At 41.6% G+C, this 16,443-nt stretch overlaps 2 protein-coding genes across 4 annotated transcripts in view; both read left to right on the top strand.

The window, feature by feature from the left end:
* Positions 1 to 2,507: 2,507 nt before the first annotated feature.
* On the top strand, positions 2,508 to 10,232 carry osr2 (odd-skipped related transciption factor 2). Of its 3 annotated transcripts, none has more exons than XM_067238295.1 (4): positions 2,508 to 2,586; positions 8,155 to 8,869; positions 9,302 to 9,401; positions 9,755 to 10,232. In XM_067238295.1, the coding sequence occupies exons 2-4, from the start codon at positions 8,214 to 8,216 to the stop codon at positions 9,935 to 9,937; spliced, it is 939 nt and encodes a 312-aa protein (XP_067094396.1). In that variant the 5' UTR covers positions 2,508 to 2,586; positions 8,155 to 8,213; the 3' UTR covers positions 9,938 to 10,232. The 3 variants fall into 3 exon arrangements, with proteins under 3 accessions (XP_067094396.1, XP_067094397.1, XP_067094395.1); XM_067238296.1 differs by lacking the exon at positions 2,508 to 2,586 and adding an exon at positions 6,198 to 6,390 and having other exon boundaries at positions 9,837 to 10,232; XM_067238294.1 differs by lacking the exon at positions 2,508 to 2,586 and adding an exon at positions 6,198 to 6,390.
* A 3,845-nt stretch (positions 10,233 to 14,077) lies between these two features.
* The window catches only part of LOC136943922 (intermembrane lipid transfer protein VPS13B-like), a 167,511-nt gene continuing 165,145 nt past the window's right edge, over positions 14,078 to 16,443 (top strand). Inside the window, 2 exon segments of the mRNA XM_067237409.1 lie at positions 14,078 to 14,161; positions 15,447 to 15,605. Coding sequence (XP_067093510.1) covers positions 15,459 to 15,605 — 147 coding nt within the window. The 5' untranslated portion in view covers positions 14,078 to 14,161; positions 15,447 to 15,458.

Genomic DNA, 16,443 nt, shown 5'->3' with positions numbered 1-16,443 from the left:
CTCTGTCTGGAGACACACATCTCGACTTTGGCTTCATGAATTCACATGTCTGTGAGTGCCTGGCTTGTTCCCCACCTCTTCCAAACTGGGGCATGTTAGAACTCTGACAGCCATCATGACCCAATCTGGTGTATGCCCCCTGCAGATGGCAGGTCAAGCCTGTCAGCTCTCCCTCCAGTGCTCCCTGTTTCATGGCCGCCAGTCGCTCACATCCAGTTACAGCGCAGGAAAGCAGTGGCTTTATGGGGTCAGCACATGACAGAGGCAGTTTGATGGAGCCCTCTCTGCCTATATTGCGGCTCTGGAGGAAGGGGAGACTGGGATGTGGAGCAGACTATACACACCACCACCTCTCCTGCTGACTTTTTACAGAACATTTTACACCCCCTTCCTCCCTCCCTCTCTCATTCACTCCAGAGAGAAGGGCGTAGGACCTATTTGACTAACTATATATAATAACTACCCTCAATGTGCATATGCTGTATAAAATCTACGTGTTTTTTATAGTGTGAATGAAAGTTTGCGTGGGTATGTGTGTGCGAGAAACTATTGAAAAAAGGTTGGTCCTTCGTAAAGATTTGAAGAAGTCATGACTAAGTTTGTCCACATTTAAGCCCCCCTCGTCGAGTACAGTATGATTCCTCCATCTAATACAGTCAGACTAAAAATGTTGGGCAGGAGAAGAAGTCAGACCCTTGCTGGGACAGAGGAAGGAAGCGTTTCGCTGACAAATGGGAAATGCTGCGAGGGTTGAGCTGCGTTAACTGCGGGTTTTATTGGATGGACGAGTAGGATGTCATGGCGGCTTCCATCTACATGCCTCTCTGGCGAAGGGGTTGACGTCACGGGGAGCGCTGGCTTCGGTCACGCCGAGGTGCCTCGACGCCGGGAAACACATGGCGGACGGAGAGAGCCGAGCGGGCGCAGCTATGCAGCTGGCAGATGGGAAAGAGATCAGACACGAGAGAGACATACACACACTCCCACCACCACGCGCACACACACGCGCAGAGCTGACAGGTTTCTTCAAGGCAGCCGGGAAGCCCGCTGCTGTCAGGGGTCTTCAGCGGCTGCTCCAGGCTGGTCTGCAGACTCCCCTGGCTGGGCAGAGAGACCAGGCACGCAGCCTCATCTGAAACGGTTCCTGTGTTGTTCCCCACCAGAGACTTGACGGGAAGCATTCGCCGTTACACCATCAGCCTCTATTAGATCACACTGAAAGTGACAGGGAGGGGAGAACTGGGGCGGGCAATGGAGGAGAGTGACAGTGGATAGAAAGAGAGAGAGAGAGACAGTGAGAGAGAGAGGGAGAGAGAGAGAGAGAGAGAGAGAGAGAGAGAGAGAGAGAGAGAGAGAGAGAGAGAGAGAGAGAGAGAGAGAGAGAGAGAGAGAGAGAGAGAGAGAGAGAGAGAGAGAGAGAAAGAGAGAGAGAGAGAGAGAGAGAGAGAGAGAGAGAGAGAGAGAGAGAGAGAGAGAGAGCAGTGGAAGGGGAAGGGGAAGGGGAAGAAGAAAAAAGAGGGTGTTTGAAGAAGAAGAGCACTATAAAAAGAGGGAGAGAGAGAGAGAGAGAGAGAGAGAGAGAGAGAGAGAGAGAGAGAGAGAGAGAGAGAGAGAGAGAGAGAGAGTGAAGAGGGCTTACAGACACAGAGGGGGGACGGTAAAAAAAACCAGAATAAATTATTCCGAGAACAAGGTGGGCCGTACATCAAAAATGTCCTCCGGCTGCTTTGCTAAGCTGCTCCCACAGTGGTTACGCCAGCAGTGCAGCAACGCAACCAACAGGGGGCGGTCCTCCCCCCTACTGTCAAACACCTTAGGAGAGGTCTGAAGTATTTTGAGCCACCACAAAAGGTGACGATAAAACACACTGAAGAGACTCACTGCCTTAAGGGTTGTATCCGAGGTGGTCCTGTAGACCTGTGTCTTTGAAATGACAAACATATTGGCCCTGTAATGCCCTTCTCCCAAAGCCCTAAAGAGTAGGTGGCAGAAGCAAGATGGTGATGTGTTGGGCTGGATATCATTTCATACCGTCATGGAGCCCCCTTGTACAGTACATTAAGTATAACACTGCATTTCCAGCAATAGTCTTCTTCTCTCTGTTTTTAGGGGAAAAAAGTTGTCAAAAAGGGGGGTTCTCTGTGTGAAAACGCTCACAGTGACGCTGAGCTGGTGGGACAGGATGAGGAGGAGTGTAGGTGGGGTTGTGGGGGCTTCAAAACCACAGCAGGCAGGTAACAGAGACCTACCCAGCCCTGGTGTCACGGACCCGACATCCTGTCAACCTGCACACACACACACACAACCACATACACACAATCGCACATTCAAGCACATAGATTGTATGTGTGAGAAAGATAAAAAAGAGAGATAGAGGGAGAGAAGGAGAGAGAGTGAGAGAGAGAGAGAGAGAGAGAGAGAGAGAGAGAGAGAGAGAGAGAGAGAGAGAGAGAGAGAGAGAGAGAACCCAACTCGATTTCCAGGAACTATGTCAGATCCAGGTCTTGTTGTCTCTCAGCGACTGTGAGTGTCCTGCGAAGGAAATACTATTACCTTGTGCTACAAATACAAGCAGCAGACCGAAAGGTAAGATGAATGGTGGAAGTATATGACATGATACAACTGAAGAAATAGTGACGAGAGCTGTTTAAAATAAACAGACCCTTCATCTCTATAACTAATACGCTTGATAGTGAAACTTCCGCGAAATGTGTTGTTGAAGAGAGTACAGAGAATTCTTCCACGTGAACTGAAATAGGTACAATAACCAATACAAATGACCAGGATACATTACACTGAGGGATAAAGAATCACAGATATCAGAAGACATGGGTCTGTGACAAAGGAGTACAAACAGCCAAGGTTATTCTGTTCAGGTCCAGTCTCCTCAGTCTGTCAGTCCTGCCCACTAAAACAGTCTGCATGGTCCAAATGACCTGACCCTAAGAGGATATGGTTATGGACTGGGAGCAGTAACATGACTGGGTTGTCGGCCAGCGACCCCAGCCTGCACCCATTACACTGAACGAGCTGCTTGTTTATCGTCGCTCGTCGCGCGAGAGGGAAGAACGTCGGCCATTACAGAGTCGGTAGCAGCAGCTGCTCGTCTGCGTGGCTGGTATGGGGACTCTTCTCTACATGCTGTCATGTGTCTGGGTGGTGGAGGGGTTACTGTGGTGGCTGTACTTTGGGGGGATTGTGGGGGTCCAGTTAGAGGGCAAGATCTGAACTTATAGACACAGTATACACACTTGTGTGTTATAGTCAGTGCTTGTAGTCGCATGGTTGAAATGCTTACTGTGAACCAAGCTGGAGGGGAAAGACGAGCCCCTGGCTTTCACTCACATTTGACCAGTTTGTATGAGTGTATGTACGTTGCACTGAAATGTAAAGACCTTACAGTGCATTAGGTGGAGTTGGCATTTTTAAGGAAGGCTGTATGGTGATATTGTTGCACCCTTGTAGAAAAAATGTCCCCCTAAGAGTTGAACAGCCTAAACACCGCTCTGCCAAAAACAGTGTGACATTGGTAGTTTCCGACGGGGACTTGCACAGAGTAGTTGCCTGTACATATAAGAATCATATTTGTTTTGTGTACAGTAAACACTTATACTTTTTTACACAAATCGATTAGTGGTTGTAGTAATCAAAACATTAAAGGTCCTAATACATCTGTCAAATTGATTTCGAATACTTACATCTTTTGCCTCTTACTGTTGTTTAATTGTTGTTTGTTTTATTATTTGTTATGAACTGGATATTTCAAGTCGGCATAACTTCTACTGTTTTTCTTTACCAAATGACACATCACTGGGGTGACAGAACGAATATTTGTTGTGTTGTATTTCAAGATATTTCTTAGACCAAATTAATTCTTCTCAATGATATTCGACTGATTCCAAACATATGCAGAAGCAGATGGGCTTCTTCGCTGGAAATCGTGCGTCATTCAAAGATCTGAAACTTAAAACTAACCACACATTTGCAAGAAGCTTCACTCCCCTCCTCAAAAAAACATTGAAATGCACGTAACCTTTATGTTGCCTATAAGATCAGAATGTAGACTCAGTTCCTCAATCATGTGGACTTGAAAGACCGTGCACCCCTTTTTTCCATGATGAGAACTATTTGTCTGTCTAATGAGTAAGGTTGTGTAGATTTACGTCCCTTCCGTCCCGCTTGGCTTGCTCTCCACCAGTATTTACCAAGTGTGCTTGTCTTGGCTTCAGTGGAATGCATGTCGCGAGGTGAACGCTTGTGATTATGCAGGTTGAGTGATTGATTCTATTGTGTCTTGATTGATGCGTAAACGACATTGGTGAACGACATTGGTGTTTGATATCAAGTGTCAAAATGATGCAGGGATTTGAACTTCAGAAACTACTAGCGATCTAATAGGCCTACCTATCTTTGGGCTGCAGTAAAGTTAAAAAACGTTTTAGCCAAGACGTTTTCAAACGCAGTAATATTTTACCATAGTTTAAGGATATTACAGCAGAGCTATTTTGTTGTTCATATAGTCCATACAGTGCCAGTGGGACATTTGCAGTAAATCTAATTGTTCTGCAGTGTGTTATACCAAAGTACCAATAGGCGGCGCTGCAGACCTGCATTCTGCGCAAACAGCTTTCGACAGCTTGTGCACGGGCTGCAGGTTGCTGCGTTGTCACCATCCTTGTCCCTGGTTCACATTTGTAATTACTGATGTTGATGTAAGTTACAACAATAATGCATTGTTTTTTCGTTTTTATCAAAAGTATACATTTGACTATAATTCTAAACAGTGATAACAGAGCAAAATGACATATGAAATTATAAGGACAAAGCCGTAGATTTATTTGAAGAATCTGTTCAACTGAAAACGCTGAGCAGTGCACGTTGTTTAAGACAACTTTTTGAACAAATAATTGATTAGTTCTTGACTGCTTAATTTTTTATTTGTTTTTATTCTGAATTAATGACTAAATTACTAATACAACATTTACCATCTGAACAAACGACGGTTTGGATTAAAAGTGAAAATTAAAAATATTATTACATTGAATGGCATTGCAATGTTACCAATGTATCAATGTCTGTAAAAATAAGACAACATTTATCACGTGTCACTATTCATTCTATTATAGGCTACTAAGCTATATAATCGTCAACGTTTATGCGTAGACAAAAATAGTTTATAAATGTAATAGAAAATACCATAAATTAGTTTAGGATAATTTAATTAAACAATATCCGCAGATTATAACAGAAATAATTATCGATTATTTTCAGTTAAAGAATTTGCAATAACCTACATAATATTAAACGCCAATCATTATTAGACAGCATATACAATTAATGGAACGTTAAATGGATGACTAATTGTAGGCTATGTCAGATTATTTATGTAATCATACACTAGTGTTAATAAGTTGGTTTCAAGCACCTCTTTAGAAAGGCAAAATTCAATGAGCTTTTGTGACGATGGAAGAGGCCATATTTGCTTTTCCCATAAGATTGAGTATCACATATTCCTTTTATTTAGCAGTTGTGTTAAAATAAAAATGATGTATTAAATTGGGGTAAATGTGCGTAAAATACGAGGGTATAGCTTTAACTCAGAACAAGAATATTGAAAACAGCGCTGCACGGTTTACTTAGTATTTGTTAACTGTGTCAGTGATTTGGGAATATTTTGCTCTGGCGCAGACCTCGGGGTTTTACTTCCACCACAGAGAAATAAAACCATTTAATGTGGTGGTTCTTACATGTGCCCACCATTTACGCAATAAGCAGCATGGTTTCCAAAACTGTTGTAACATATTCTCTCAACAAGTCTTGAAGAACATGCTTTAGAAGAAGCATGAACTGAAAATCGATTACGTCTTCCTTTAGCTATTTCTGTGACTTAAAGAAAGTGTTTCACCGCATAAAAAAAGGAAGGTATGTGAAGTGTGTGTCAGCTGCAGGTTGGGTCGAACACGGTCCTCTAGAACCGTAGTTGCTATCCAAACACAAATAAACAGAGAAGAACATTGGAGTTAATCAGAGCGAGAAGGCGTGTCGGAGGGCGGGCTGATCGCGCCAGAGCCCGGAGCCCTGAAAAGTGAAGGACCTGTGCTCTTCACGCGCACTCGAGCCGATCTCTGCACAGAGCACGGGACTCTTGCGCTTGTGTCCCTTGAACTCTTGCGCGAGCGCACTTTTGATCCGCTTTTTCAAACTATTTCTGCGCAAAGTCTATGTACCCGAGATAGTTGTTTTAGCTATGGCACTGAGACTTTCATGGATGAACTTGGAAAACTTTTGCTGACGCTCTATTGGAGTTGGAACCGCCGTTTAGTATAGTTGTGGATTACTGAGACTCCGCTGAACACTGCGCGGGTGACCTTTGGCATCTATTTATTGGGGGTAAGATTCTGTTTCGCATGATAGTTTGCCTACAATAGATTATATTACAGCTATGTTGAAACAGGCAGTGATCTTTGCTGCTCAGGGACCTGTCACTATAGCCCATACTGAAAGTATTTTGACAGTCATCCTGTCAAAAAAGTTAGCCGACAAACACGTCAAAATGTTACAGGACTGTTCTTAATTAAAGTAAAACAAACAAAATAAATAAATAACGTTATATAAAGCCAAAAGAAAGGCAAACATCTTGGGTTATGTTGTTATTTAGTATTTGGTTGTTTATTTAAAACAAAGCTAAACTCACCTAGATTACAGCATTGATCTATACACCTGCCTGGCATAGTCTAATAAAATCACAACTCTTCAGTAAACTTAAAACCAAATGTCATTGCATACTCTAACCGAGTAAAGGCTTGGAGGATCAGCGACCATATGAACACGAGGAAGGCTACATGTTCACAACACGATTTACAGTAGCAGCTTAACTGTAGCGCTACACTTGTAAATGGAAGCCTGCAAACACAGCAAGTTATTTTCTCTGCATTCTAATAGTCAACTGTTTACACTAAACTATGCAACTACCGGATCTGGATCTAATCTTGGATTCTCTTCAAGGGATGTGAATTATCTTGATGCAAATAAGAGAAGTAAAAAATATTGTATTACTCGTGACGAAATGTTTCAGCAACATTAGAAACGAATATAGGTGGATCGTATCTGGCTTACCCGTAACGTCAAAAAGGTCTTCTTGGATACGTGATTCTGAAATATAGGCTAGTTGCGTCCATTGTCAGTCCCAAATGATGCATCCCAAAGACCTAGATATAAATTTACATTAGGCTTATAATCTCGTCTGATATACAGTTGTAGTTCAAGTATCACGGCCTCTTTTTGGTATTCCACTACATGTCCTCAGATTCGCTTATGAGCTTGAAGAAAAGCAGCAGCTTGTACGAAAGCATTACTTTTCAACTCGAGGTTCCGCATCACTTGTGCATGTAACTCCATATTAAGTCACACAATATTCCTACTCTACTCTCAACTCCTGTCAGGCGAACAAATGATGACAGGCCTGCAAAATAAGATGTAGACCACTTCTGAAATATTGACCTTAATTCCTAAACACGTAGCTCCTAAAAACAGAAGATATTTGTTTTAGTGATAAGACATACATAAATCGTAAAAGTGAAACAACTGTACTTTACAACAATAATTGAGGTAACGTTTATTTGAGTAGATAAGAAAGACATTTGCTATAGTTAGGCCTATAACTATTCTCAGTCAAACGCGTTGGGTAATAGCATGCCTGGCAAAATTATAAACATTTAAATCTTAAAGGTATCAAATATATATTACATTTTCGGTTGCGCATATGCCAGCATGAAGCTAATGCCTGTTTGAAACGTTTGAATAAGTATGGGGGGTCTGGGTCAAGTAGCGTTTCAAAACCACACAATACCACTATGAGGTTGCTTTTTATGACCGCAAAGCAGCTCATAGTGTCCATAAACAATTCCGAATGCTTTTCAGAAAATAGTTTAAAACAAATGAGAACTCATAATTTCCATGAAACTTAATCATAACAAAATGTAGCAAAGTTTACAATAACCTCTGTTGCCAACTCGTTTGTTTCAAGTATGTCATTGTCTTTGTCAGGTTTTCTTTTTACTGTATCTGAAACTAAATGCTTGTGAGTGTTTTAGAGAGCATTGTAAAGTTGCGCATGGCTCGTATTAATTTGGTGTTTTTCTGCTTTTTAAACAGGGTTCTGTTCTACGAAGCAAACTTCAGCTGAGGCCTTTGCCGTGAAGACCTTCGCCGACATGGGGAGCAAAGCTTTGCCCGCGCCAATCCCACTGCACCCGTCTCTCCAGCTGACTAACTACTCCTTCCTCCAGGCAGTCAACACGTTCCCCGCCGCTGTGGACCAGCTGCAGGGACTCTACGGCCTCAGCGCGGTACAGACCATGCACATGAACCACTGGACACTTGGCTATCCACACATGCAAGGACTGAGGTCGACTATTACTGAAATGGCCGCGGCCCAGGGCCTGGTAGACCCCAGGTTCCCCTTCCCAGCCTTACCCTTCGCCGCCGCTCACCTCTTCCACCCGAAGCAAGGGGCGCTTACGCACGTTCTCCCATCACTGCACAAGGACAGGCCAAGGTTTGACTTTGCTAACCTTGCCATCGCCGCCACCCAGGAGGACCCACCGAAAGCTGCTGATCTTTCTAAGCTGACAGCGGGCCTCGGGGCCACGATCTCTGAGCTGAACAAACTGTCCCCGGACAGAAAGCCCAGCAGGGGAAGGCTCCCGTCAAAGACGAAAAAGGAATTTATTTGTAAGTTCTGCGGCAGGCACTTCACCAAGTCCTACAACCTCCTAATTCATGAGAGGACCCATACGGACGAACGGCCCTATACCTGTGATATCTGTCACAAGGCCTTCAGAAGACAAGACCACTTGAGAGACCACAGGTAAGTTTCATAACTGTCATGCTTGTGTTGATTTAACGTCTTCCTGATATGAACGTGCTCTGTCTTATGTGCTTTAGAACAGGCGTTTACACTGAAAGAAAATTCCACAAGGAAACTGTCATGTTTCCCGCCATATTTGATTTGAGACTTATCCCTAAAATAATCAATAGTGATATATTATGTGATATAATAGTGAACATATATTGTAATTGTCTCTGTTTGTTTTAAAATGACATATTTTAGCCTGCAGTGTAACGCTTGCATCATGAGGGCGCCATAGCCCTTTGACGCACCTCTTTACGCACCAAAAGAAACTTGCACAATGAACATTTTTTTATAATGACTCAACATCTTTGAACGACCAAAAACAAATCGTTATATAAATAGATTTGAGAGTGTAACCGTGTGCTATCCGTTGTCATTTCTCCTCAGATACATCCACTCTAAGGAAAAGCCGTTTAAATGTCAAGAGTGTGGGAAGGGATTTTGTCAGTCTCGAACTCTAGCAGTCCATAAAACGTTACATATGCAGGTAAGCCTTCTAAACGTCATCAATTACTACGACAAACATAACCTTAACTCCATTACTGCAGTTCTGCTCTGTATGAGTTGTGAAACTAGTGTATTTTCACTCATCATGCATGGTTTACCACTGGCTTTTAAGATGAGGATGGTGTTCCTGTAGGTTTAGGGTTAGTTATCTTGACATGAAAAAAATATTTGATAGATTTATTTTCATAATATAGTCAATCAAACGCGGGAAACGTTACTCAGCACAATAGTTTGCATCACACAGTGAAATACAACTGATTGAAACACATTTAGAATAATACATTATTCTACAATTAAAGGGAATAATCATTTGCTTGCTTTAAATCTAAACAGGAATCTCCTCACAAATGCCCCACATGCGGAAGAACCTTTAATCAAAGAAGTAACCTGAAAACTCACCTTCTTACCCATACAGACATCAAGCCCTACAGCTGTGACCGCTGCGGAAAGGTGTTTCGGCGCAACTGTGACTTGCGACGGCACAGTTTGACGCACACCCCTCATCCGGACTACTAACCGAGCAGGATGGACAACTATGACAAACAAACAATTTTTAAAAGGACAAACCTGCAGATTCAACTCAACAACGTGTTTTTCTATTCAACGGAGCATCGCATTGTGGACACATAGGCCTACACGTACAATGGACTGATACCTCTCGATTGAAAAAACATGGAATGTGCCATCTTTCACCCCACCTGTAAATATCAACACCATGTAAATAATGTTTTTTTTCTTACTTTCAATGAAATGTTGTTTAAAAACAGACGTAAGTTTAAAATATGTTAAATTGTATTTTAGAAATAAAGCAAGTTAAATATTCCCATTGGTATGACTGTATTCATTTTATTTAGGCCTAAATTACTTACTGTGATGCAGGCCGTATGAAATGGTAACATGACAAGGAAATTGTGTCACTAAATGATCAAAAGAGTATGGGCCCACTTGCCTATTTTGTCGTTTAAAAAAAATAAAACATGCAATAACAGCGCACCGGCCACGTCCCTCAAATTAGTGTGGTTGGCACACACAACAGACCACCGTTTATTGGAAACGCTTTATTGGAAAGGTGATGTGGCTGGGTGGATAGGTGGGAGCGCCAAACTTTAAGAGACATCTACACATGGCAGTTTTTATTTTCTTTACAGACTTTTGGGCATAGTTTTCATAACCTTTTAGTGATGAATATCCTAAAGTGTGCCACGGGAATACAATGTTTGAGCGCTTGTATTCAGTGCTATTTTTAGCCCCCATTATCAACGGCCATATCGGACTTCAACAGTAGCTCATTAGTATTATATTAGCAGCATTAGCAGCAGGCTCGGGCGCCGTATCTGATGTCTTTATCTCCATCGCTGCTGATATGATTTCTGTAAACTGGAATAGCCTGAGGAGTGGCAAGACAGCAAGCAAGAGTTATCAAGTAGCATCATCAATTGTTTAATCAGAAATACAGATATATGCCCATGCTGTGGTCTGTCTGGGAGCCCCGGGGTAGCCTTAGCCCAATAAACTCTCATGTGTTCTTGATATAAAGAAACAAAAATAATGTCAAGTCACATATTAATACAGTTAATGCAAACCCTTGACCGGAGTCTTGGTCTCTCTTTCTAACCTTAAATGTTAAAACATTAAAGCGAAAATGTGATGCGAACGCACAATTTACTTTCACTAACACTTACTTCTGACGTACAATCACGCTTGTGGTGATAAGATCGACAAGGAACGCATGGTGGCTCCAGCATTAACAGGGAAACGGTATAAAACATGTTCCCGCTATCTTAATAGGCCTACCTCTAAAACGACTAAACACTATAAACCTTTACTCTGTGTCATTGGGTCTTTATGGATGTCGTAGGCCTACATGTGAATTATCGGTGGCCTTAAGATGAGGAGAAGCTGGCCCGTGGAGAAACTGTAAAAGGATGAAAACGCAAACTGGCAGGTAAAATAAAATAGTGTGTGAGATGGCAGAAGCTGGCATTAGCCTACTATGAATCCAGTCATCATCAGCTCAAACAGGAAGTGTGTGTGTCATAGCCTAGGTGTAGCTACAGTTCCTCAACCAATAATTTAGAAAAGCTGTTTATAATACTGTACATACAGAAAATAAACACAACGAATAATACGACCGTTTGTCAACAATGCAACCTATAGCTTGATAATTGACATGTTTTTGTTATTTCAATAATTCACTTAATTTAATGTGATAACACACAATTTGTTTTTACAATTCTGGCAGAATAGGTCAGAAAATCGCAGGCAATGAAAAGAAAAATACGCATAAAAAAGCATTTAACATGTACACTATATGTTGTACAGCATTGGTACAGATAAAAGTATCTACAAGCCTATTTGTTTTGTGTTTTCTATATAAAAATCTATCAAAATATATATGAAGAACATAACATATCTACAGCCTAGACTGTAGGCTCAGGCTATTTGATTAGGATCAACTGTATGCAACAATTCATTTGGCCGATGACCATTCTTCACAATTACTAAAATCACCCATTTATATCTCACACATTAAGATGACCTCAAAATACAAACTCAAAAAGCCACAAACCACCAGAGGAAAACATACGTTTCATCTGTCGACACATAAATGTGCAGAGTAACTCCACCCCAATTCTTTCACACTTTTAAAAGGGAAAATAACCTTTACGCAAAGGTTAAGCTGTAGCTTGAAACGACCCTGAGACCTCTAGATTTAGAGGGAAACTCTAGGAAGTGGACCTTAAACACGGAACAACTTTAGAGCTGTCAAATGTCTTGCTTTTGACACGCGCATTCATAAATTTGACATTTGCTGAAACAATTGTCAATGTTTCAGTGTTTTATATCCCCGCGTGTCACTCCAACTGAAAACAGATAACAAGAAGTGGCAAAGATGAGGCTAAATAGATGCAAAAGCCGATGTCTTATGGCTTGATTTTCAAATAAATCCAACGTTTTCACAGAATAAAATGTACAACCACTGGCAATATTCACATCAAATAAACAAATGATTATCCACTTCTTTATCCAATTACCCAACAGTGGCTGTCGCTACTTTCTTCCAATCGTAGCTCTGGGAAAGCGAAACGCATTTTCAGATATTCTCATAGGCCTACTCCTTCAACGACTAATCTGCAATTAATGACTCTTGGTATTATCTTATATCCTTCGGGTTTCCAAGAACTTGGATTGTGTTTAGTCATATAAAACACCTCAATCCAATGGGCATAGCATGAAATTGTTAAGTGACAAAACGGGAGAAATGTGTTATATTATGATTGCACATCAAAGGGGCAGCCACATTGACTATTGGCTGGAACAAATCCTTTCTTTAAATAATTTCAGTACAAGGACACATGTTAGCACTAACTCATGCCAACTAAAGTCAGAGCACACACACACAAAACACGCACGCAAACACACACACACACACACACACACACACACACATTGACACAGACACACACACCAGTGAGGGCTAAGAACGGAGAGTCACATGGTCAAATTCAACAGTAAATGGCTATATGTGGACTGTGTCCTCATGCGGGCTTATCTTTCTGACAGAATAAAAGCTGCTTCACATTACGACTACTCTCTGCTATAGGCCTACTAGGGTGAAGGTATCAACATGGCCTGCGCTGGTAAAGCGCGGCCAAGATAAGTGATTAAACATATCCGAGATGTCTGCTGTTGTTCTGTGAACAAAAATATCTCGGAAGATTAAAACAAATTGTCATATAGCTGTATTTCAATTATTTTGACAATAACAAAATCACGTAGGGCTAATAAAAGAAAAAAAATCACAGTAGATCACATATCTTGCATGATTTCTTTTGCATATTCATAACAAGATATTGAGGTGTCTGATTAGTCTTTAATCAATTATCGATATTTTATTCCTATGATATAGCCTATAGTAAGTATAGGTCAACTCAAGTCATTAATCTAAAATGTCCTTTAGTTGATTGAGCGCCATTAACTTAGGCTATCATATTGACAATAAGAGAATCGGAAAATAGGACAGTAGCCTACATTATTTTCCAAGTTAGCTACATTTGACTGACATGGTTCGATCAAAGCAATATGCTGGACATATTAGTAAGTGGGTTAGAACAGGTATGTAAAAAAACTATTTTAGCCTTGGCCAACATGGTACCACACGTATAGGCTATAGGCCCAGTTGCAAATTGGGATCGACATACAGTGCTTCTGTTTATTTCAAGTGTGACATGTATTTGTTACATTTCAGGAAGCTACCTGCATAGGTAGCCTGCATATCTTATTTAATCAATTGAAGATTACACAAAATCATGTTTTTTCTAGAAACAATCCATTGCCTGAGATGCCCTTTTCTTACAAGCTCTACTGTTTCTACACTAAATTTTAATTATTTTTGGAATTTAATTAAATTGTACTTAAATTGTACTTTCTTACTTTTCTATCGATTAAGCCTTATTCAGTTTGATTTTCGAGGACAGTGTAGTCCAGTATGAGGAACTGATGTGCCACACGACGGACTCCTCAGCTCTATATATGGCTGTCGGGGAGTTGTCGTGGGCGTTCCTGTGGGCGTTGTGGCGAAACGTTAAAGGAAGTGACGACTCAGAAGTGAAGTAGGCGGAAGTGTTTTTGTTGACTGATGACGTTTGGCTTGAAGCATTGACAGTTGTGGCTAGAATGAATTAACTTGATAACTAGTGAATGTGGAACTATATATAGAGAGACAGACTGCGGTGAAAAGTAAGTATATAGCTCTAACAGTAATAAATAATGCTATAGACACAACGTTCGTTTTTGCGACTCGCTTGCCAGATGACACGGATGTTAGGCTATGCTATTATGGTAGCAAGCTAAAATGACTGTATAGAAGTGCAGAGCATGCTAAGCTGTTAGCAAGCCTGTCAACTTTCATATTAGCTGTTGTAACTCATAGCTGACGGTATAGTATGGCTATTTCTATCATTATGAAGTCACTATTTGATAATCCGTATTAAGTCATTATTGTCATCAAACGTTAGCTACAAAAGCAAACAGCATTGTTCTGCAGCATAGCATATAATACTGTTCTGCTTACTATCTTACAGGCAATGTACTGTGCTAGTATAGATGCATTAAACGTTTCCGATAAGCTCTTACTGATCATCTAAGACCCTAAGTACCTTTACAATCGTTTCTGAGCTAGCACCCTACGATAGTAGCTAATAACGTAAAATAGTAACACTGTAATATGCTAGACCCAGGATTAGCTAGCTAGCTGGCTATAAGCAAGGATATATGGAGGAGTTATTTATCTGTCTCGAAAACTGCTTTATTGCAGCAGACCTGCATCAGACCTGCATAAAGTGTATGCCTTGATGGTGTGCATTGTAGGGGTTCTCCGATTGTCAAAGTGCATTGGATCTCTTATCTAGTAGCTTATATGAAAAAAAACAGTGCTTGGGACTTCATGCTGTCTGTTAGATATCCCACGCGCCATGTTTAGCCGTCTCTGACCCTGGCCTGTTAACGATGTCAGTATGCTGTGGGCTGTGGTCTAACTTGTCTTCCTGCTTGTCAGTGTTACACCTGGACCTAATGTGCACTGCTAATTAGCTGACATCAGGTGTGCTTGATTTGGCATCTGAGGTGGAAAGGAAAGGAAGCTTAGCATTCTGGGGACACTGAGAAAAGTTGCCTTCAATGTGAAATATTTGAGATATTCAGAATATGTGCCCTCCTGGCAGACCCCAGTCTGCTCCACACAGGGTGTATGGTAACACACAGGGCATGTAGGGCTTGTGAAGAACACACTGACACACTTTTAAACAACTCTGGGTGGATGAGTGATTAGGTGCAACGGCCAGAGATCCAGGGTGAATGATCATGTTGCTATTTGACTTGACCTCCCAAATGTGGCTATGATGGAGTAGCCCTAATGTTTGTTATGCAAGACCCCCAAGTACAACAACTCATCTCATGAAGATATTGCAAAATTTTACTTGCAACAACCTCCCCCCCCCCCCCCTTTTATTTTGTTTTTTGGCAGGGCAGGGACAAGATGTTGGAGTCCTATGTCACACCGCTGCTGATGAGCTATGTCAACAAGTACATCAAGAACCTGAAGCCGTCTGACCTGCAGCTGTCTCTCTGGGGAGGGGATGTGGTGCTGAGTAAGCTGGACCTCAAGCTGGATGTCCTGGAGCAGGTTCGTAGCACTCGCACAGGAAGAAGGACTACTGGTTCGCAACCTGTGATCTGGCATTTCCATGGTTTTACAAATGCCATTCTCACAGTTCATTAGGGGATTTCTAGAAGCAGAGACAGGAGAGGCATGTGCTGAAACGTAAGAGTTGAGACAATGATTGTTTTTGGTGTGCTGACTGACTGATCTCTCCAGTGTGACCAGACTAGCCTCTCTGAGGTGACAGGCCATTGACCCCCATTAAGCTGCCTTCACTTAATGCCTTAAGCAAGGAGTGTGAACCAAGCATTTGATGTTAGGGATGCAGTGTTAGCTCAGTGATCTTCACTGTCAGACAGGCACGATACTATGCATGTTTGATCGCTTTTGCCATATCATTAGCGTAGGAACTTGACAGGTTTTCTTAATAATTTTGGTCTACACCTGTCTCAGACAAAACCTATCTTTTTATTGTGTGCTATTATAGCCCACATTTAGAAATACATTTAAGTATTGGAGCTTCTAACAGCCATGATAAAGTACATAGGCTTTCATTTACTGCTCTGATAGTTATTTTGATGTGGTTTCACCACTGTAGCACGTTATCTTTCAATCTGCAAGAGTTGTGACTGCTTCTCAGAGGAAGGACTCAAGCACCTAACCCTAACTGAACAAAGAACACGATGAAAGCTCTTATTGGAAGCAGCTCTCAGCTTCAAGCCAACTGACAGTGGGAATGTGTCGGGCCTTCAATACGAAACCAAATGCTGTGTTAAAACTTTGGCTCGGTTTCCTCCCTTTTGTAGTTTCTCTCGTGTATTTAATTTAGACAATGTCTATTAAATAAAATATACAAATCTAC

Source organism: Osmerus mordax, chromosome 6 (genome assembly GCF_038355195.1).
Source record: "Osmerus mordax isolate fOsmMor3 chromosome 6, fOsmMor3.pri, whole genome shotgun sequence".
NCBI classification, from domain to species: domain Eukaryota; kingdom Metazoa; phylum Chordata; class Actinopteri; order Osmeriformes; family Osmeridae; genus Osmerus; species Osmerus mordax.
The sequence above is the reverse complement of the archived record's forward strand: the minus strand, read 5'-3'. Positions and strand labels throughout refer to the sequence as shown.